The 23,363-nt window shown below is 36.5% G+C and overlaps 1 protein-coding gene across 3 annotated transcripts in view; it reads left to right on the top strand.

Moving 5' to 3' along the window:
* The first annotated feature begins 6,699 nt into the window (after nt 1-6,699).
* astn1 (astrotactin 1) overlaps nt 6,700-23,363 on the top strand; it is a 423,229-nt gene continuing 406,565 nt past the window's right edge. For 2 of the 3 annotated variants that reach the window (XM_067453479.1, XM_067453478.1), the window contains exon 1: nt 6,701-7,225. In XM_067453479.1, the coding sequence (XP_067309580.1) occupies nt 6,934-7,225 (292 nt within the window). In that variant the 5' untranslated portion in view covers nt 6,701-6,933. Of the gene's footprint in view, nt 7,226-23,363 lie in introns of all 3 variants that reach the window. The other variant, XM_067453477.1, reaches the window with a different exon arrangement.

The following is a 23,363-nucleotide window of genomic DNA, read 5'->3' as shown; positions in this document are numbered from 1 at the left end:
AAGATAATTCATAGCAAATATAGTTTAAAGGCTTACGCATCGCTGTTAGCTTAAGCATTAGAGCCGCCGAGCATAAAAGGGTATACTTTATGGCTGTCCTAATGATTTTAATATGTGAGAATTATTTAGAGATTGCCATATCTAATCTTTTTCAGCAGTACTTGAGCATTATCTTTCATGATTAGTGCTGTTTTTCAGAACTGTTGTCTATCCTCCATTAAAGTGCAGTCATACTGTTTGATGATCATTTTGTGAGCTGTTTAACTCAGCGGGAAACACTTGACAAATGGCCAGCAAACGTTTATGAAGTTCTAATTTCTTAGTGAAAAAGCCATTCCAGTTTCTTTCTTTGTGAACTTTTTAAAGAAATTCGAGGATGTGCGATATCATGTGCGTGCCTTGACAAATAATGAGAAGCTTGCATTTGGCATTTTATAATAATCTGCATATATGCGGTATACGCTGTTATACATTGTGATGTAGAGTATGATTTGTTCTTAGAAAAGAAGCTTATGTCTAATCCCAGCTTCACACCATTTTAAAAATGCAAGGACATTTTATTAAGCATAAGAACAAAATGCTGTGTATCCTAAGGTTGCAAATCCCTGAGTGATAATTTGTCATGTCAAATACAGTCTGCTGTAAGCCTAAGAAAACATGTGGAAAATTTGTGTGTGGATTTTCCTTTTCTAAATTTGACAACTGGCTTGCATGAGGTTGTCGTGGCTATCAGTACGAATGCAAACACATGCAGAACACAGAAGCTGCCGATGCACGACATCGATTCCTCATGCCACAACGAGGCTCGTATCTTTTGAAGGCATGTCCTGTTCTTGTAAAAAAATTGTGTTTTTCATGTTCCTGAACTCTAGTGTCTCCAGTGATATTACGGTATATTGTGGTATCTTCCATTCACCACAGATTTAAAGGTGCACTATGTTGGATTTTTGCTGTAAAATAGCCAAAAACCACCAGGACAGTGTTTCATTTTTTGTTTAGTTGAGTTCTTACAATATCCCAAATGTTTCCAACTATTTGTAAATTGTGAGAAAATTGCTATTTTAACCAATGAACCGGGACATGTGAATTATATCTCTCACCCAACCTGTCATCCAAAAAAATATGACTCTATAAATCGTTTTTTATAGCTCCTTATATTACGACCTATATTTACGTTTTAAAGTCATGCGCCCTCTAGCTGCCGTAAAAATAATGACAGTCGTGACGTCATGAAATGAGGTATGACTGTCGTTACAAATTAAAATCCGTGTTCATTTTAATGCAATGTGTGGACTTTTTACCACCATTTGTCATATTTCCATTTAGCAAAAATATTAATTTGTATAATTTACAACTAAACCCACCCTATCCTTAAACCTACTCAGTGATTTATAGTCACACACGCTTAATGAGCACATGACTGTGTCCCGTCATAATAAAAGTCCTGTTGCTTGCGAGGCATGTGTTTGTGCTTCAATCGTTCCTTCTCTGCTTCACACTACAATAACATTAATAACTGAATCCATGACCATGATTTCTGTCCGATCCCGATTCGGACCAAATCGTAAAGAACATGTCCCAAGTTCCTGAGCTCAAACTTGGTGTCGCCAAACTACGCCTTTGTGTTGAATAAGCGCCCTCTAGCGGACGGAAAAGTTACATAGTGCAGTTTTAAAACTAAATGTCTACAAACATCATCAACATGTTTTTTTGGCTATTTCCACAACTAATCCTTATATTTAACGTTATTCAATGCAAAACAAAATGTATAAAATAAAAATAAAACAAACATAAATTATAGTGCCATTCGTTAGCCCTCAAATTTATTTTAAAGCCCAAACAAATTTAGGCCATCATGTTTAAATCATAAATCATTATCATAGAATTTAAAGGATTTGTTGTGGAAATAACCTATTTTTTTAGGTTTACTGGCGGAGCCGACAGGTCAAAGAGCTGAGGTGAAATTACTGGTATTTATCATAATTTTTATCTGTTTTTTTTTATTTTATTTCTCTTCTTTTAATGAGAAAAAATATGTTATTTTAACGACATAATTTAGTGGAAAACATAATATGTATGAGGCAGCAATGCGTCACCGTAATTAGTGCTCTAGCATTATGAAGAGGCGTCACTTTTTAAAAATATGTCTTGGTTGCTAATTATGGAATTACCTTCGTCTCAATAAAACTGAACAAAACTTTTTCAGAAACTATCAAAAATATGCCATTACAAGGAGAAAAACACACAAAAAATAACTCAGTCGCACAAATGTAACAGGATGTTCGGCATGCGTCATTCTTTGTTAATGTTTTTCAAAGATTTGTTTGGGCAAATCGTGGATTGTGAATGCATTGCCAAAGATTTCGCTAACGTTTCTCAGTTTTTCGTTTGCTGTTTTGACACAACCCTCTCGTGGGGACGGGCTTAACAGTGATCTACGCTGATTGGGTAAAGAGCGTTTGATGGACAGGTGCTCTCTGACCTGCGCGTATTGGAATGATCTCGCGGTGCTTTGTATTAGTTTGTAAAGATGAGCTCTCAGGAGAGACACGGAGCGGCGGCGGCTTCATCTTCATCATCTTCACCCGCTTGTTCTTCAAGGCAGCAAAATGCTTGTTATTGAAGCCACCAATAATATCGATAAAAGTTGTATATCCTGAATATCCTGCTACATTTGTGAGACTGAGTTCATTTTTTTCATTTTCAATGTGTTTTTCTTCTTTTGTAATGGCATATTTTTGGTAGTTTCTGAAAAAGTTTTCCAGTTTTATTGAGACGAAGGTAATTCCATAGCTAATTCCTTGAGCAGTTTATGGATAATTCATAGTGACTTGCGAAGATACAATATTAACTGTATTGCAGGCATTATGTTGTGCTATGGTGTAAAACTAAATGTTGTTGCCGTAACAGAGCCTGGTCTGGACAGTATTTTTTAATTTATTTTTTGTATGTAATTTTATTTTATTTGTTAAAGATAAGAGTTTTTTTTCCACTTATGGAGGCATTCCAGTCATCTGTGTACACATTTGCCTACTGGCATTGCCACCAATGCCAGTAAAGGGACAAGAATTTGTGATTCCTCACAACATGCTGATAAAACATGCTGTGGATTTCACAGCTAACATTTCATTCAAGGATAACTTATCCATCGAATGTAAACCAACAGAGAGAGCATCATTTACCACAATATTATTATTATTATTATTATTATTTTTATTATTATTATTATTATTATTATTATTATTATTATTAAGTATATATAATATTGTATGTGTGGGTATATTCATGGACATTGAGTTTGTTTTCATTAGGCACGTGTGTGTGTGTGTGTGTGTGTGTGTGTGTGTGTGTGTGTGTGTGTGTGTGTGTGTGTGTGTGTGTGTGTGTGTGTGTGTGTGTGTGTGTGTGTGTGTGTGTGTGTGTGTGTGTGTGTGTGTGTGTGTGTGTGTGTGTGTGTGTGTGTGTGTGTTTTCGGTTTAGTGTCCCGTATTGTTTGTATTGTATCTGTCTGCTGTTTCGTGTTTTTCCTGTCGATTCGGGAAAGGTCTTTTTATTTTAATTTTTAATTTTTTTTATTGACAGACAAACAGACACACAAACCATGATAGTGCAGTAACTGACAATCTAGTAATTACATAATTCCAGAAGTGAAATACTAGTGTGTGTGTGTGTGTGTGTGTGTGTGTGTGTGTGTGTGTGTGTGTGTCTGTGTCTGTGTGTGTGTGTGTGTGTGTGTGTGTGGGTGTGTGTGTGTGTGTGTGTGTGTGTGTGGGTGTGTGTGCATGCAAACAAAATGAACCATTTACTATGCATTATATTATCACTACCATTCTCTGTACCATCACTACCATCACTCATCACCACCATACTGCCATCATTGTATTAGTCACATATTTATAGTTTTCACCACTTTCAATGGTGGATCAATTTTAGTTTGTATGATAATAATGTAACCCTCCCTCCCAGATCTTTTCAGTCCCTATACTGTCCTATAATAGTTTTTTTATGTTGTTTTTGGGATAGTTCTAACAACGTGTTATCTTTATCTTACTTGAAGCATTACTATTATATTATGTAGTTATATATATATATATATATATATAAAATATATAAAAATACTAGTCATCATCATCAACTCAAATAATCAACTAATCTGTCTTTTTAGATTGCAACTGGTCAACACTGATGAATGCTGAAGGAAAAGAGCAGAATAATATGATTTATGCTATTTTGATAGTTCACTATGCCTCAGTCGTTAAGTTGCCTTTGCTATGTGTAAACAGTGATGACAGAAACGCGTTACTCTAATCTGACTACTTTTTTCCAGTAACGAGTAATCTAACGTGTTACTATTTCCAAACCAGTAATCAGATTAAAGTAATTTATCTAAGTCACTGTGAGTTACTATTTGTCATTTTCCTTAGTAGAAAAATTAAATATATATATTTGTTGCTTTCTTCTTGCATCTCGGAGAGAGTATTTTTTCAGGAAATAGTTTTTAATTTCAATTTAAATGTCAGGAGATACATCGTTGATGTTACTGTTAAAAATGCACTTCCGATAAAGTGAGTGTTGGCAAAAACGGTCGTCATTTCTGTGTTGAGGCGGCAGGGCTGTTGTCGGCAGTGGCGTAGCACCAAATTTTGGGCCCTGGGTACAAACCATCTTGCTGGGCCCCCGTACCATGTATGTGTATGTATAGAAAACGGACTTCCCTGCCTCGGGCCCTGGCTACTCAGTACCCTTTATCCCCCCAGTCCCACGCCCCTGGTTGTCGGAAACTGCTGAATCTAACTAATAAAGTAACTTGTAATCTTACTTAGTTACTTTTAAAATCAAGAAATCTGTAAAGTAACTACGTTACTTTTAAAGGAGTAATCAGTAATCAGATTACTTTTTCAAACTGTGGCAACACTGAGTGTAAACCACAAGCAGTGATAGCTTAGCGAGTGTTTCAGAGAGAACCCTAAAAGAGAGCAGGATATCACAGCAACGGGACCACGAGTGTGTCAATACCAACCACACACACACACACACACACACACACACACACACACACACACACACACACACACACACACACACACACACACTCAAAGTTCAATTATTGAGCAGGTCAAATCTGAAATGGGTACTGTGCCCTTTCATCACAAAAGTGCTTCACACTTTGCTAAAGCCTTGCTTCAGTGCTGGAATAAGCTCAAGATTACACAGGGAGATCATTCTTTGGGGCAGACTGCACTGCTCCTTTCTTTCTTTCTTTCCTCTCTTTCTTTCTTTCCTTTTCCCCCCCCCCCCAGAGCTTGCAGCTGCTGATGGCTTCAGTTCTGCTCCTCTTTCCTCAGCGGTCAGTGAACTATAAAACTTACTCCCACATTCTCTACTGAGGCTCATATTATGCATTTATTTTTGCAGTTTACGAGAGAAAGTGTAACTGTATCCATTAACAAAAATAAAATGTGTGTTAATAATATATAATTATTAATTAAAATGTACTTCTATGAATGCATGTTACTGTTTTACATACTGCATATAATATATGTAAACATAGTTTGACATTTTACTGTAATACTTGGTGGTCTATTGCTGACACCATAAATGTGTTAATATTTCTTCACTTCAACCCCCCTAAATTGACAATTATTTTAAAGCAAAATTACATGCAGTATCTAAATCTCATTGCATATGGTGAATAGCCCTGCTGAGAAAGTTTAATAAAGATAATCTGACCAGTTAAAAAGTATCCAATTATAATATTTTATTAGCCTGAACTCACTTTATATTAAACAAAATCTCATCTAGCCTATAAACTTAATTATAAAATAATGCAACAAATGTTTCCTATAAACTAGCACACATGTTTCTAGTTGCGTATAGAATAGTGTTAAGTTCAAAACAGAAGAACAAATATTTGACTTAAGTCGAGACATCCAGGAAAAAACTGTTTTTATGTATCTGTCAATTAAGAGATTTTGTGCTTTTTGGCTTTTCATTAAGTGTTTTTTTTCTTTCTTTCTTTTTTCTTGAGATTAGTGGAAAGGAAAAATCCAAAATTATACTTTAAGTGTATCCTTTATAGTAATTTATCTCTTTGCATCTGCAGATTTCAATTATATATATGTATGTGTGGTATTTTTTCTTCTTTTTTTTACAGAGGGCTTTGTTCATTTCTCTGAACAAAGCCTGATTTAATACAGTTTATTTCTAAAACAATGGTGACAATATGGAGTGATCAAGAGATTTCCAATCTCTCTCCAGTAAAAACCTTTGATTCTTGTATGTCAAAAAAAGGAAAAATAATTTTGAACTTCGTTTACTTTTCAGATTTTTTTTTGTTCTAGAAATGTATGCAAATTAGTGCATATTTAATTAGATAACAACTAATTTGCATATATTTAACAATAAGATTTTGAGAATATCTGTTATACAAAAAATTAAATAAAAAAAATGTTTGGAATTCTTAATGTTTTAATCAAGCGGGGAAGTATGGTGTATATTTTTATAGCTTATATTTTATATATTTTTTGTACTTAACCTAGAGTCGTTGCCTTACACAAAAACTCGATGATTTAAATGGAAAAAAGTAGCAACAATACACTGTTTTAAAAGAGGACTATTATATGTAGCTCTTGCTAATGGTTATCCACTGCAAAAGGAAAAAAAATCGTTTTAATGGCTCGAGGTGGAGAAGCCCAATAACGGGCTCCGTTGCTGCGCTGTTCCGCCTCTCGCGCTGTCATCACTAAACCGAGTCGTGTTATGATGACAACAGGAATATGTAGCCGTTGCATGGAGAATATCTGACTCTTAAACTCTGCCTTTATCGTGTATTTGCACGCAAACAGCTAGATTAGTGTGTTGCCAGCGCATCCACGGTCCTCCTCCTCCTCCTCCAGCTCCGTGTGCCGCAGCCTGAGCTCCGTTTTCGGCGAGATGCTGCCACCACACTCCGGTCTGCTCATCGGCGTCCTCTGGACTGCCATCTTCAATTCCGCCGGTGTGAGATGTCTGAACGGTGAAGAAGATCAGTCTCAAGATATGGAGTGCAAAATGAAAAGCGTCACGGTATCCGCTTTGCCGTTTTTGCGAGAGAACGACCTGAGCATCATGCACAGCCCGTCGGCCTCCGAGCCCAAGCTGCTATTCTCCGTCAGGAACGATTTTCCCGGCGAGATAGTCGTTGTCGACGACTTGGAAAATACCGAGCTCCCGTACTTTGTATTGGGTGAGTGGTGTCATTTACAATCAATTTAACATCCTATTTAATACATATGCTTGATTGTGATAACTATTGTGATTTATACAAGTAGTCAGATTAAATATCAGTCGCAGGCCTAGTCCAGAAACTCAAATAGGTCCGTTCTGTTGTTCTTCGTCCGGAATAATATACAGATGTGTGTAGTTTGCGCTATAGGAGGCGTGATGACACATGCAGACAGATGTTTTAATGATGAACATGAGTAACATTTACAGCTGTGAGTGCTCACTGGGCTACAATCACATGTGTAAAGTTGTGGGAAGTTTGTGCTATAGCCTTTGTGAACTCTTGGGGGGAAAAAAACAAAAAACAAGCAAACAACACATTTATTTGATTTGAATAATTTCCTGATAGATAGATAGATAGATAGATAGATAGATAGATAGATAGAGCATTTGTTTCTAAGTTTGTCTCAAAAGAATATTTACACAAATGTCTCATCTTCCAGTGTTGTATTAATGTTTACAGCAGCACATGAGGACATTTTGTAATATCTGTAAGTCAGTGCCTTTGATATAATTTAAACAAAGTTGAAAAACTGTGATATTCATATCACTCAACTGTGCCTTTGTGTCAGAGGAACGAGTTGACATGGACATTGAACTAAGGACGATTGATTTCCACAATTATTACACAGTTTCAATTGCTTTTGTGCACATTTATTGTGGTAATTAGATGTAACTATTATTATGCCATCCCCGTGCATTTAAACATTTGAAGAAAAAAAGTTAAGCATTTACTTATGAGAGCTTTTTAATTTAAAAGAACAACTAAATAGTTTGAGAACAACGCCATTACGTCCGTCAAAGATGGTCAAAACCCAGCGCAATCATTCATATATATATATTTATATATATATATATATATATATATATATATATATATATATATATATATATATATATATATATATATATATATATATATATATATGTGTATATATGTGTGTGTGTGTGTGTATATGTGTGTGTGGTCACACTTTAGTTTACAGTCCAATTCTCACCATTAACTATGACTTTATTAAACTTATTAAACTCCTAATTACTGTTTATTATTAGTTAATAAGGCAGTTGTTAAGTTTAGAAAGATGTAGAATAAGGTCATGCAGAATAAGGCATTAATATGTGCTTTATAAGTGCTAATAAACTAATGATAATAAGCTAGTTAATAGCAAGAATTGGACCCTTGACTGTTACTATATGGTGAATTCAGGGAGAGTGGGAAGATTTTATCCATTGAGTTGAGTTGACATTGAGAATGTGTCCCATTGAGCTAGAGGTTAGAGTTCACCCTATAAAGGCCTCTTGACCTCTCCAGGTGTTGTGCTGTTTTTAAAGTCAACTCATACATCAGTTTTGATTGCTTTAGCTGTAATTGCTTGAGCTGAGTGTGTGTGTTCGTCTGGCCGCTGTCCGTGGTGCTGAACACTAAATGCATGTCTGTCGCTCACGCTGAGGTGTAAAGAGAAGCCACGAGTGGACAGCTGTGTAAGACATTTCCAGCCAATCAGATATGAAGTGTGAAGAGTCTGTGGCTGTCATAGGACACGTCTGACATTTGTGCTGAGGTTGACTGGTTATTTGGCACTACCATAACATTGTCAAAGATGTCATGTTGTTTCTCACTTTAGGGATGTCTGGAAAAAAAATGTTAGACAGGAAGTAAACATGGTGAGAAGGCAGATCTTTTTTAAAAAGTAGAGACTTTAAAGGGGCAATGTGGGACACTGACATTGCCTCCTAAGGTGAAGTGATTGCTTCGCTCTTTCATTTATTAGTGTATATGAAAAAATATACTTTTATGATACACACATATTCTAACTACAATGTTTATTGTACTTTATATCAGGTCTCAAGTTGACCTTCCACAACCTAAATTCAGCTTTCCTATAGCTCAAACAGTAGAGCGTGGTGCTAACAACGCCAGGGTCATGGGTTTGAATCCCAGGGAAAGCGAGAATTGTGAGTCGCTTTGGATAGAAGTGTCTGCCAAGTGCGTAAATGTAAATTCAATATCATGGGATAAAATGATGGCCCTATGATTTCTGTAATGCAGGTAACTTGGATGCAAAATCCATTCATATAAATGAAATTTACTGCCGAATGTCACAGAATTTGTCAAATTTTGGATGAATAAATCAAAAGTAGTCACTTAAAGGGACAGTTCACACACAAATTAAAGTTCTGTCATAATTTACTCTCCCTAATGTCGTTCCAAACCGGTGAGACTTTTGGTCATCGTAAAAAGTGATTGAGTCAGAACATTATGAATAATCTGCTTGATCCGTCTGGATCAGTTTTAGGATCTCTTTCTGAAGCGTCAGTGGAAGTTGCTTAGACTGTCAATGGAAGCACAGAAATATTTCCCATGTCATTAAACATATCTTCACTTGTGTTCAGGAGATGAACGGAAGTCAAATTTAATTAAACCATTGAAGCAGAGTCCAGAAAAACTTCAAAACAAGTATTAAAAAATATAACTAATATTGCTAAATTAAATTGCATGCACTGCAAAAATTACGTTCTTCCGCCTGATTTTTGTTTTCCAGCACAAATTCAAAACGTCTTTAGATCTAGAGACATTTAATGACATGCTAAATTAATAAACAAAGTGTTGTTTTCTGAGGAGTTGAAAAAAATGAAGTGAGTTTATGCTTAAAACAAGAGCTAATATCTGTCAGTGGGTGTGGAAATCACTCACATTTGAAGAAAGTTGATTTTTATGAACCCGTTGGCAGATATTTGTTCATGTTTTAATCATAAAATCACTTTCAGAAGATTTCTTATCTTAAACTTTAGGCTATTTTGTGTAAAATTAATGAAATTATGGAGATCTGTTGGAAATTGTATCTTTAAGTGTTGCGTATACAGCTCACTGTGTGCTTTTACATTTAAAGAACATTGATGAATTTTCTCTTAAATGTATTCATTATTTTTTTTTTATTGGTCTTAAAAAGGTCTTCCAGCAAACTTGCAGAAACCCTGTTATATATAATTAATTTGTGATTTAATTTATGCTCACATACTCTTACAAAGTTGTGAAAGGTTACACCTGGGATTAGCAGAGTTTGAGCTGCGTACAATGATATTCGAGTGCATGAGGGCCTGCATATTTATAACTAGACGTCCTTAGAGTCTGAAACATAGTGTCAGCATGCAGAGCTAACCAGATTTCAGTTTGTTAACAATGTTTGGATGTGACTGCCTTTTTCATAGCTCAAAGTTCTTAGTAGTCAGGATTTTAATACTTAGACTACAGAATTCAAATAAGCTCAGGCAGCTTCAAACACTCAAAAATAGCATCGCCGGCTCTGCAGAAACCTGCTGGTCTTTATATAGGCCAAAATAAAATGTTATAGGTTTTTGGAAACTGGGAAACTTTTTTTTGTTTGTTTTCAATTGTTATTGTAACTTTTTATTATGAATATATTGGATTTAATGGTTGACACCAGTCACATGTTTTAGCTTCATCTCTTTGCTTATGAACTGACCAAACACAATGAGTCTCTCAGAATATGTACGGTAGAAATAGGAATGAATAAGAAATGAAGTTATCCTGATCTGGCACAATATTGGGGGCGGGACTATTTGTTTCTGTCCAATGGCTGATCTGGCACAATATTGGGGGCGGGACTATTTGTTTCTGTCCAATGGCTGATCTGGCACAATATTGGGGGCGGGACTATTTGTTTCTGTCCAATGGCTGATCTGGCACGATATTGGGGCGGGACTATTTGTTTCTGTCCAATGGCTGATTTGGCACGATATTGGGGCGGGACTATTTGTTTCTGTCCAATGGCTGATTTGGCACGATATTGGGGTGGGACTATTTGTTTCTGTCCAATGGCTGATCTGGCACAATATTGGGGGCGGGACTATTTGTTTCTGTCCAATGGCTGATTTGGCACGGTATTGGGGCGGGACTATTTGTTTCTGTCCAATGGCTGATTTGGCACGATATTGGGGCGGGACTATTTGTTTCTGTCCAATGGCTGATCTGGCACGATATTGGGGCGGGACTATTTGTTTCTGTCCAATGGCTGATTTGGCACGATATTGGGGCGGGACTATTTGTTTCTGTCCAATGGCTGATTTGGCACGATATTGGGGTGGGACTATTTGTTTCTGTCCAATGTCTGATCTGGCACGATATTGGGGCGGGACTATTTGTTTCTGTCCAATGGCTGATTTGGCACGATATTGGGGCGGGACTATTTGTTTCTGTCCAATGGCTGATCTGGCACGATATTGGGGCGGGACTATTTGTTTCTGTCCAATGGCTGATTTGGCACGATATTGGGGTGGGACTATTTGTTTCTGTCCAATGTCTGATCTGGCACGATATTGGGGGCGGGACTATTTGTTTCTGTCCAATGGCTGATCTGGTATGAGATTGGGGCGGGACTATTTGTTTTTAAATAAGTTTATACTAATGCCAATGTTTCTTTCGGATGTTTATATAGTAATATGTTTTAGACGGTTGTAACAACACATATTTGATCTCCCTCATCTGAACTGCAATAGTAAGGAGCAGACATTTCAAAATAAGAATCCCAGTCTATTTCCAGCCTGTTTATAATTAAAAGTAACGCATTATATAAACGTTTTTTTTTACACAATAAATTGTATTTAATCTCGTTCTCATTTGATACATCAGGAGGAAATACTTTAGGAAACCATTGAAAAAAATCTTCATTACTTGAAATTAAATAAATGTTTTTTTTAAATGAAGTTTTAGCTTAACCTGATATACTAACCAAAACAGAAGAACACAATTATAAAAAAAAAAATATTGAGCTCTTTCATTTATTTTTGTGCTTGAACGGTAAAAAAAACCCACAATTATATGAACATTTCTGTTTTGACGTGTATTCAGTAACAGTTTGTTATGTAATGCTTAAATGATCAATTAATGCATTACAATTAAACTACATTTTGTAACTCAACGTTACAACTGAACCACCAAACTCAATACAACTTTAGTTGACTAAAACTAGAAATACAAACAATTCAGGTGACTAAAGACTAAAACTAAATCAAAATTAACACTACACGGCAGAGACTAAAAAAAATAGCAACCACGTGTGTGTGTGTGTGTGTGTGTGTGTGTGTGTGTGTGTGTGTGTGTGTGTGTGTGTGTGTGTGTGTGCGCATCTGCACCATTCATTCACACAGAGATGCAGAACATGCAGGACTAATGTTTAATCTTTTGCGGTTTAATATTCACAGACACGAGTCGGCTGCAGTCTGGAGTCCTGCGCTTAGATACACACAGAAGCGACTGAAAGCAGAGCCTATTAGTGTGTGCCGAATATAATTGGCTACTACAGAACTGCTGATATCGTCACATATTCAAAATTTCAGTACCGGCTTGGTACTAAAGTACATGCGACATCCCTATTGCAAACCATCATATATTCTTCTTGGCGTCCCTTTATCTTTAATAATTCACATTAGACTTTCAGACCGACTCTTTTCCTTACTTCATAAATCTCACTCTTGCTCGGTCGTCTCCTCTGTTCCTCCAGCCTTTGCCTCCTCCAAAGGCTCTTTGTTTGCATAAGATGGATTGGAATGATCATGGGGAGTAATTTCAAGTCGGTGTTATAAATGTTGCCTAAGGTGTTTGAACGTCCCTCCCTTCGCTCTGTGGTCTTGTTTCCTGATTATAAATGCAGTCTTTACTGAGCCGCCACTAGTCTTTGAACAAGCTATTTTTAATTGGATACATTAGGGTAATTGGTACAGTCTACAAATGCACACACACACACACACACACACACACACACACACACACACACACACACACACACACACACACACACACACACACACACACACACACACACACACACACACACACACACACACACACACACTTACTTAGCTCTCTAAATGAGGACACATCACAGACCACTATTGCTCTATTTAATAACTTCCAGGGGCAGCGATGGGTGGGCAGTGGAGATCGGCTTTCATATTCAGTTGATTTCTGGCTAAGAGTCACACATAGAAGAGGCATTGTTAAAAAAGTTGGTAACACTTGAGTATGAGGAACACATATTCACTATTAACTATGACTTCTGCCTCAATAAACTCCTAATTTACTGCTTATTAATAGTTAGTAAGGTAGTTTTTGTAGCGGTTAAGTTTAGGTATTGGGTCGGATTAAGGGATGTAGAATAAGGTCATGCAGAATAAGGCATTAATATGTGCTTTATAAGTGCTAATAAACAGACAATATCCTAGTAATATGCATGATAATGAGCAACTAGTTGATAGTTAATAACTGAACCTTAAAATAAAGTGTCACCAAAAAGTTTTCATTCAGACGAGTGCAGACACCAGCCGTCACGTTTTTTAAAACCTACCAATGTTTTAAAATGTTTATTTATTTATTTTCTTGCTTTAGCTGGATATAATACGGGATATACTTGATGATTTGTGATTTGTGCATGATTTGTGATAAACTACAGTTTTGAGTTAGACAGCGGCTATTTACACCAAGTGAAAATAGCATATTATCTTATATTATTATATTATCTTAGCAATAGAGGATATTTATTTAAATAGCGATATATTCTATTTACACCATGTATGTGCAATATGTGTAAATAGTAATTAGATGATATTTATACTTTATGCTGACAGATTCATACTATTTTCACATCAGTGTTGTTGTACATTAGCAGAATGCAGTAATAAATATATTTATTAAATTATTAAATGGATGCTGCCTTATGGGAAAATTTATTGAAAGTAAATGCCTTTCCGATGTGATATATGATGGGAAAGCTCGGCAAAAGATGGATTGGAACCCGGGTCGTTTACGTCAAAACCAAGATCGCTTTACTGACTGCACCGCTGAAGATGTTGAAGTGTGTGTGTCGTTTTTTAATCTCGTTTGGCCTAACCAGGCATTAGGTTAGGCACGCTATTTGCACTTGATGCCAGATTTAGGCAACACATCGAAGCATCTGAATCCTTATTTCAGACTTGTCATCTCTTTTTTTTTTCCACAGGAATTGTGAAGCAAACGTTTTTATTTTGTTTGTGGCTGCATTTATTTTGTCAAACATACAGTTAGACAGTAATATTGTAAAATATTAGTACATTTTTTAAAAATTATTTTTATATAATATTTTAAAATGTGATTTTTTACTGTGATGACAACACTGTAAACCTGAATACGTTGGCAACAACAACAACAAAAAACTGATTAAGCAGAACTTTTTTTATTTTGTAATTATACATTTTAATTGCTCTAAACTTGAAATATTTGAGTAAGCTAATTCATACATTTAACTTAAAAATATCATGTAATCTCACATTTTTAGTACTGGAAACCTGACTAGCTTTAACTAGCTAAATCAATAAATGCCACCATGCTAATTGGTTACACAATGCTTTTGTAGCATTCGCATAGCATAGCACTTGCTGAATGAGGACAGAAATATAATACAATTAACCTTTATCTGTTCTCAAATAAAGCTTATGCTCAAGATTAGAAACAAACAAAAAGAAAACAACAGCAACAGGAACTCTTCTAAACTAGCCAAACATACTCCAACCAGTGCATTATTGTGAACATTACAGTTTACAGTAAACGCTTTATTTTCAGCATCTCCAGTCTTCAGTGTCACGTGATCCTTCAGAAATCATATGCTGATTTCCTGCTCAAGAAACATTTATGATTATTTTTTTTTTATTTTTTTTGTGGAAATATTTCCCAGGATTCTTTGATCTGGAAGTTCAACAGCATTTTTTTTTTGTTTGTTTTTTTTGTAAAAGCTTTTACTGTCAATTATTTATAAATATATTGCATCTAACAAGTTTAACTGCATTATAATTATTATTATTATTATACTTTTATGAAGAAAATAGGAGATTAATAATTGCTTATATTGTCAGAGCTCTCCTATAGGGGTGTACTGAAGTAAAGCAACTACAATAAGACATAATGATCCATGTTTCGACCCTCTCTCTCTCAGTTGAATCCAGGATTTAGAGGCGAGATTTACTGTGTGTTTGTGAGGAAGGTTCTGCGAGACGGCACAGGAAGATTGTGTGGCAATGAATGGTTTCCATGGCAACAGTGGCTGGTGCTTAAAGGATGCCTTGAAGAGTGGTGACATTACGCTTCCACCTCAGGAGAGAAACAGCCGTTCTGCCCAACTACATCTGCAGAGAATCAAATGCTGATCATCTTTTAGTTTACAATAGCTAACGTTGGCTTTGAGTCCCATCTCTGTCACAAACGATATACGTTAATTTTTTAGTTGTAACAAACAGCTCCATGGTCTTTGCGGGTGTGATTATAGTTGTCTTAGGAAATACCTTTCTTTCAACGGAATCATAACAATTGGGAAAAATGTAATTACTTGTAATCCCTTGTTGTGTATTTAACAAGGAGACGACGATTAAGTGTGTATGTACAGACATTGAAGTAGAAACAATTTAAAATAAGCAAATGGATGATGTCTAATTTTGCTTTCTGTCACAGTTTACACTTGACACTGCTGTTTAACTCTCACCCCTGGTTTCACAGACATGGCTTAAGCTAGTCCCAGACTAAAGTTTGAGCCGTTTTAACTGAAAGCAACTTACACTGACATTCTTAAAGGGGACGTAAATTAAGATGTAAATTAAGTCTCTGATGTCCCCAGAGTGTGTTTGTGGAGTTTTAGCTCCGAATATGATCATGTTTTATAGCATTGCCATTGTTTCGGGTTAACCAAAAACCCCAGACTGTGAAGAAATATAGACGTAGTGTCTGTGATGTCAGCTGTAGGTTTCTGAAGAGCGTTTTTTTGAAGCCTAAAGTTGACCGTTGCCTGTCATCTGTCACTCAAGGGGCCACACCCTTAATTATGCAGGAGTTTAACCCTCTAGGCGCCACGGTTGAGTTTACTCGACAATATGCGGCACTGAATAAAACCGATTTTGTCAAATAGGGTGTCAAATTTAATTCAACCTCCCCTGCACTAGATGGCAGACATGTCATTCTTCATCCCCGACTCATAAAACGATCATGATTATATACAAAATCTCGCATTGAATCAGTGCAAACAAAAGCGGAGCTGGTGTGTGAGTGAGACGTTTTATCAGAGCATTGTCAACAATTATTACTATTATTATTTTCTAATGGCATCAATAAAGCTTACCCGCGATAAAGTGTCGGGTCTTCTATTCGCAGACCCTGATTTTGAAGAGGAATATGAGATGACTGTGATTCTGAAGGTGAAACTAACGCTACACTAAGCAAAAACGGTGGATCATTTGCCCAATGTAGAAGTCGCGAAGGGGTCGCGAAGTTAGCAGGTGTGTTAGTGTTGGGAACCAGGCGGCTGTGGGAGATTTTTATCGTGCTCCCCATGAAGCCATGAAAAAAAATCTGAATCTGAAGCGTCTTCTGACTGCGCGCCTCTCCGCGATCGCGGCGACAGTATTGTGGTGGAGACTTTATCTGATGCCACAGGGTATGTTTGATAAGGTCGAAGTATTCGGTGGTAACGTGGAGGCAGGGTGGGGAGTCAAAATGATGACAGTGGTCGTGGCTGTGCACACTCGGCGGCGCGCGAGGCAGATCTGGACACGCTGCTTATAGCAGGAGCAGACGCGCTGTGACACGGGGCAGGGGCTACTATGCATAATATATAATATATATGTGCCCCATATATGGAATCAGAGTGCCTACTGCACTGTAAAAAAAATTTGGTTGGTTTTTGTTGGTTTAACTTAAAAAAGTAAGTAACCTGGTTGCCTTAACATTTTGAGTTTATTGAAATTAAAAAATTGAGTTGATACAATGAAGGAAATTTGTTTAATAAATAGAAACTCAAAATATTTTTGTATCTGAACCACATAAAAAATGTGATAAATCATGAAAATAGCACAATTTGGCATGTTTCACTGCATCATCAGAAATAAGACACACACAATTACCCAATATGCTCACAAAATCTTTTAATAATATTTTAATAAAGGTTGTCAAATCTCAAAAAATTGTCATTGTATTAACTCAAAATTTTAATTTCAATGAACTCAAAATTTTAAGGCAACCAGGTAACTTTTTTACTAAATAATTTTTTACAGTGTGTATGTAGTAAATGGAAAATCTCTACAGAAAAAGGCAAACCGCTACATTAATTCTGTTTGTTTCTACCATTTGTTAGTAATGATTTACACAGTTTGTTTACAATTTATCTGAACATTCAGTATTTTGCAATATAGCACACAGAAGTTGAGGGACATGTTGGGGGGAAAGAAGTGCTGCATTTTATCATTTATACATGTGGCTTTTCATGTAAATTCTATAATCCAAGATTGCCACCCCATATGACGTCGTAATATGCAAATTAGATGGGGACATGTAATCCCAACATAAACTTTGGATCCCCCTTAATATTTCTCTAATTTACAAAAAGTTCCTATCTCTGATAAGTTTTAAGATATAGCCTTTTAAAATTAAGATGTCAAAATCGAACGTTTCGGGAGAAATCCTCCTAAAGGGCGCCTAAAGGGTTAAGGATTAATATAATTAAAAGAAATGAGTTTTTTTTTTTAAATCACCCCCCTCACAGTTGTCATAAAGGGCAAAATTAGCCATAATGACCAAAACCACAATTTGTCCCAGCCTTCTTTTTTCTCCTGTAATGTTGGGCATTTTGAATGAGTTGGGCTCAATGAGATCCTGCTCTCTTCTGGAGCCTGTCTCTAGGGGCCAGTCGATGAACTGCAGTTTAAGTCACTTTTTTATTGGCTTCAACAGAAACTGGGGGAGGTTGCTGCTTGGTAAAAACACACCGTTTTTGTGTATGTTCCTTTAAATGCAAATGAGCTGGGGCTCCCTGTCTGTTCTTTTAAGAAGAGGGCGGAGCTTCAAGAGCTCAGGCAACAAAAGCAGAACATGTCAGAAACTAACAACATTCAGTCCAAACCAGAGTCTGACAATAATGCCTACAGAGCCAGAGAATAAAGGCTGCATGGAGATAGCACAGGTGTAGTTTAGTTTAGTTTAGTTTAATTACGGCTTTAACTTATGTTGCCGTCTTGCTTTTATCAACTATTAATACAAGCCTATTGTAGCGGACCCCGTCCAAATGATGGCCAAACAATTACTGAAGAGTTTTATGAAGATTATTGCTCATCAAACAAAAGATGAAGCATCTGTTTTCACTCCAGAATATCCACAAATAAAACAGTACAAGAAGTGTACATTAAAGTCTTATTCATAAACTCTCTGTACTTTTAATTATCATCAACATACACAGTGAATTACACAAGACACTCCTTAAAACTAATAGGGATGCACCGAATCCAGATTTTTGAGGTTCGGCCGAATACCGAATCTACTGGTTAAGATTCTGCCGAATCCGAAACCGAATACCGAATCCAACTCCCATCCTCAGTCCATTATCACAGTAAACACATTAATGACATAAACAACATCCACAGCAGTGTATTTATAATTTAAATTATTTTTTTTTTTTTAAAGGAAACATGACTGTGCCGTATTGCTGTCTGTAGATTCCTTCTTCCACAAAAAAAAAACCCCGGATCACCGCTTCTTTTACGTCTTTACGTAATGACGTCATTTCTATCATCCCGGCGGATGAAAATACATTCAAACACATTCTTGTAAAGCATTTGTAATTAAAACTTAGTATAGTAATAATTATTATTGTAATCATCATCATCTTGGATACGTTTTTTAATTCATGTTTTGCAAAAGCACTCAATACAGCCACTGCCGTGCAAACACTGATGTTTTACACAGATTAAATAAACTTACATTGACATAACATAAACTTACACAAATCCTCAGTTCACCCGTGCTCATATATTATCAGCATCAGTTTTCCGAGAGAAACAGCATCAGCCGTCCCACTCCGAGAGAAACAGTTCTGTTCAAGACGCCGCTATCACGCATGCAGTATCTCAGCTCACCGGCTCTCACAGCAAAACATGTCTCAGTTCAGTCAACTGTTGGAGTTACAACATATACTTCAAGATATTAGTTTATTTCTAGTCTGAGGGACTGTCACTCATGTCAGAAAGTGAGTAACTATAGTAACTTGTGGGATCGGCGCTGATTTGAGACGCGAACCGTTTAGAACGATTCAGTCCGATTTGGTGAACTGGTTCGACCGGATCACTAAAAAGATCCGGTTAAAAAGAACGATTCGTTCGCGAACCGGACATCCAGCGGCTATTGTTTAGGGTTCTTGCCACCACGAGACAAATCGGCATTGCAAATTGAACATATAGCTCGACTTGAATTGCCTTCTTGTGACTGAAAGTACTGCCAAACAACACATTTTCTGTTCACAAGTTCCATTTTCACTCTCTCACAGCCGACTGCATTCGAACGGTCTACCTAGTAAACACGTTGCCATATTTAAATGCGGCATCATGTTTGGCCAGTATCGCGTAGTGCAAGCGGGTTCGGTTCGGTTGAAAAAAATTCTAAGGTTCGGCAGAAACCGAACCCAGTCAAAAAGCCCAATATTCGGCCGAATCCGAACCCCGAATCCTGGATTCAATGCATCCCTAAAAACTAACAGTAAACAACTATATACAGACCTTATGCCTTTTCAGGGGTGATTAATAAACAGTTCAACTTTATATCCGTAAAACAGCTCAGATATAACTATTATAAAGTGCGCACTCTCCCTTTTTTTACTGCCTTGACCAGTATCTGTCTGGAGACTGCAAGCTGGATCACAAACAGTTTGTACTGATCCATCCTTGAGCTTTAACTTTAGCAATACTGGCCTTGAAATGTCCCTCGATCAGTCAATGCACATGCAAGACATTGTTGTCGCTCCAGCTGCTCGAACGCAGAGGAACATATTAATATTATAATATTAATATGATAATAGATCCCCTTCCTACATCAGAAGGGGAGAGAAATCTGAGCGGCTTTTTTTCACCATGCTTGCAGAGAAAGGCTTGCCAAAACACAGGGTTTGTCCTTTATCACGTTTTCTGGGTTGGTAGATGCACCGGCGACCCAGTTTTAGCACTTAAACATGGAAAAAAAAGTCTGTTTTTTATGATATATCCCCTTTAAAATATATCAGTGCCATTGTATTGTTTCAAGATGCACATCAGTAATTATTTTTTTCTAATGCATGTTTATAAAAGCTATAAATGTCGTAATTGACCTAAGGCCTAATCCTGGCTCAGTCTGTGAAACCAGACCTCAATGTCTTTTGCCTTAGTCCCTTTATTTTCCCTCAACAAAAACTACATTCTCATACGTGGAACAACACATAGCTTTCATAAGAAAATAAACCGTGATGACTTCCATCTGCATCCCTTCAAAGAATAAAATCCAGGAGATATGGTGAAGAATTTGGATCTGTCACTCGTCCCAGAGATGACACAGTGTTTCGAGTGTTGCCTGCATATGAGGACTCAAAGCAAACCTTGAGGTATTCGCGAAGGAATTGAAGATATTTATGCACACTCACGTGTTGACGGCAGGCCCGTGCACAGGACAAGCAAACAGAGTGAGCTCGGCTTCTGCAAACTTCATCTGAAGGAAAGTGCAGTTGCATTAAAAGGCTGTCGGTATAATGTATGACACGCCACGTGTTTCTACCTGTAGAGCGTTCTTTGAGCAAACAGGAAAAAATAGACATCGTGAATCTTTTTTTCCGGTTTTAACTGGACCTCAGGACTCAATACTTGATGCATTTTAATTACTGTATGGCTGTGACATTTACCTACATTCTACTTTTATTGTTCATAATGACTCGTTTAGCACCTGGGGCTACAGTTATTATTATTCTACACAGGTTTTACTATCACTTCAGTAGTTTTAGAAGGTAAATAGATGCACCCTTTCAGCAGTTATGTGCAGCGTAGCTGGAGGGTAACTAATGATTTGAAACCCTCAAGCAATGCAAACTTAGTTGCATGCATGCTTGTTTGCATATCAAATCGAGCACATAGTCAATTAAATTGCCCACATTGGTAGTTATAATTCTAGAACATTCTTCTACTTTCTAACATGTTGTTTTATAGTTTGGCTTTTAAGTTATACGACATTATATAGAGGCAAGCAGCAGCGCGTGAGAATGCATGCACTTCACTATAGCTTTGACACATTTGACATTATTATATGAAAAATTCGACTGGTTTTTCAAGGAGATTTTCATTGTCAGTCTCCTTTGTGCACTTAAAATAAAATGAGGTTGCTAGGTGAATCTTGATGGATTGTCTTTGTTAAAAAGTTCAATGTCAAAGCCCTTGTGTCTCTGAAATCTCTAGCAGATCCTACAGAACTTCTGTTAGCTAACCATATCCGTTTTAAGAAAAAGTGTCTGAAATGACTAGCAAATGAATTCCCTGTCCAGCCAGGATCAGGAGATTTTTCGATCTGTGTAAAATCCTCTTGTTTTTATTTGTCTCCTTGAAGGTTTTTAAATCAAATGCAATCTCTGTTAGGGACCTTTTTTATTTATTTGATGCTGACATTTAATTGGTGTGGAGAAAAAAATCCTTATGTGAATCATTTATGCACAAAGCATGCAGATTTACAGGCATGCATCTATGAAATAACGAGTATAGATTTGAAATCCTTTTGTTGTAGTTAGCCGTGTTTTTGTCAAGTCACATTTAGTGTTATTATTTTTCATTTGGTGAACTTGGACACTATATAATTCAACCCATTTTGCTTCATACAAATGTGGATATTTGACAAAAGCTCACATTTACCTGCACTAAGATGTATTGGGGAAATGATTAATGTTCAACGACATATTCAGAGTCAAGTCTTAAGGACACCATGTGCCATTTTATATAGTTGTTTATAATAATTTTGTGCTAAATTAAATCATTACAGCCAAAAATGGATATGAGCTTTAATTTTGGGGTGTACTATTCTGTAAGTGTACTATAGAGGGAAAAAAAAATAATATTTTAATCACAGATCTGATTAAGTTGAGTACTTCCAATATCCCAAATGTTTCCAACTATTTGTAAATTGTGAGAAAATTGCTTTTTTAACGAAGGACCGGGACATTTCAGCATTGCGTTTGAGGGAGTCGCCTGTCAATCGCGTCATATCTGCGTTACCCTCGGTTTTATTCTGCAGAAGCGCTTTACTCTTAGCAGTGTGAACATGTCACAGCAGCGCCGAGGGGCTGCCCGCGGTTTACTTTCGTTTTTGTTGAATGTTCGCAGGTTCCCGCCTCCTTCCTTCCCATCTACGAACCCCATTACAGTTACAAAGGTGGATGTGCAAGTAATAATAATAAAAAATAAATATAATATATATATATATATATATATATATATATATATATATATATATATATATATATATATATATATATATATATATATATATATATATGCTGTTGTATTAAGCAGTACAAATGCTGTTGTATTAAGCAGTTTATCTTTATATATATATATATATATTTATTTATTTATATATATATTTTATATATATATAAAAATTATAAAGATAAACTGCTTAATACAACAGCATATATATATATATATATATATATATATATATATATATATATATATAATATTTATTTTTTATTATTATTACTTGCACATCCACCTTACCGTCATAAAGTAATAATAATCTCTACAAACAAATATCTTGGTTACTGAGGAACAAACAATGTAAGTGAATTGGATCAAATATTGAAGGCCATATAGGGTCAGCCATCAAACACTGAACTGGACTAGATCCAAAGCAACCGAATGAACACAAAGGGTTCTGAGACCACATTCCTACTAAAGGGGAAAGGATCCGAGTCCTCTTTCAGGGACAGTGTGAACGTAAAGAGAACCGGGCCCTTTTTCACTTGGTTCACTTCTTGGTCCACTTAAAGGAGTCTGAGTTCGGTTCTTTTCAAGAGGACCCAAGTGTGAAAACACCGTAATGTGTATGTTTTTTTTTTTTTTTAAGGATTAGTTCACTCCAAAATGAAAATTTCCTGATACTTTACTCACCCCCTCTCTCATCCCAGATGTTCCTGTCTTTCTGTCTTCAGTTGAAAACAATTTTTTGGAGGAAAACATTCCAGGATTTTCCTCCTCATAATGGCCTTCAATGGGAACCAACGGCTGAAGGT

This window comes from Pseudorasbora parva, chromosome 9 (genome assembly GCF_024679245.1).
Source record: "Pseudorasbora parva isolate DD20220531a chromosome 9, ASM2467924v1, whole genome shotgun sequence".
NCBI lineage: Eukaryota > Metazoa > Chordata > Actinopteri > Cypriniformes > Gobionidae > Pseudorasbora > Pseudorasbora parva.
This window is presented reverse-complemented; position numbering and strand designations above follow the sequence as displayed.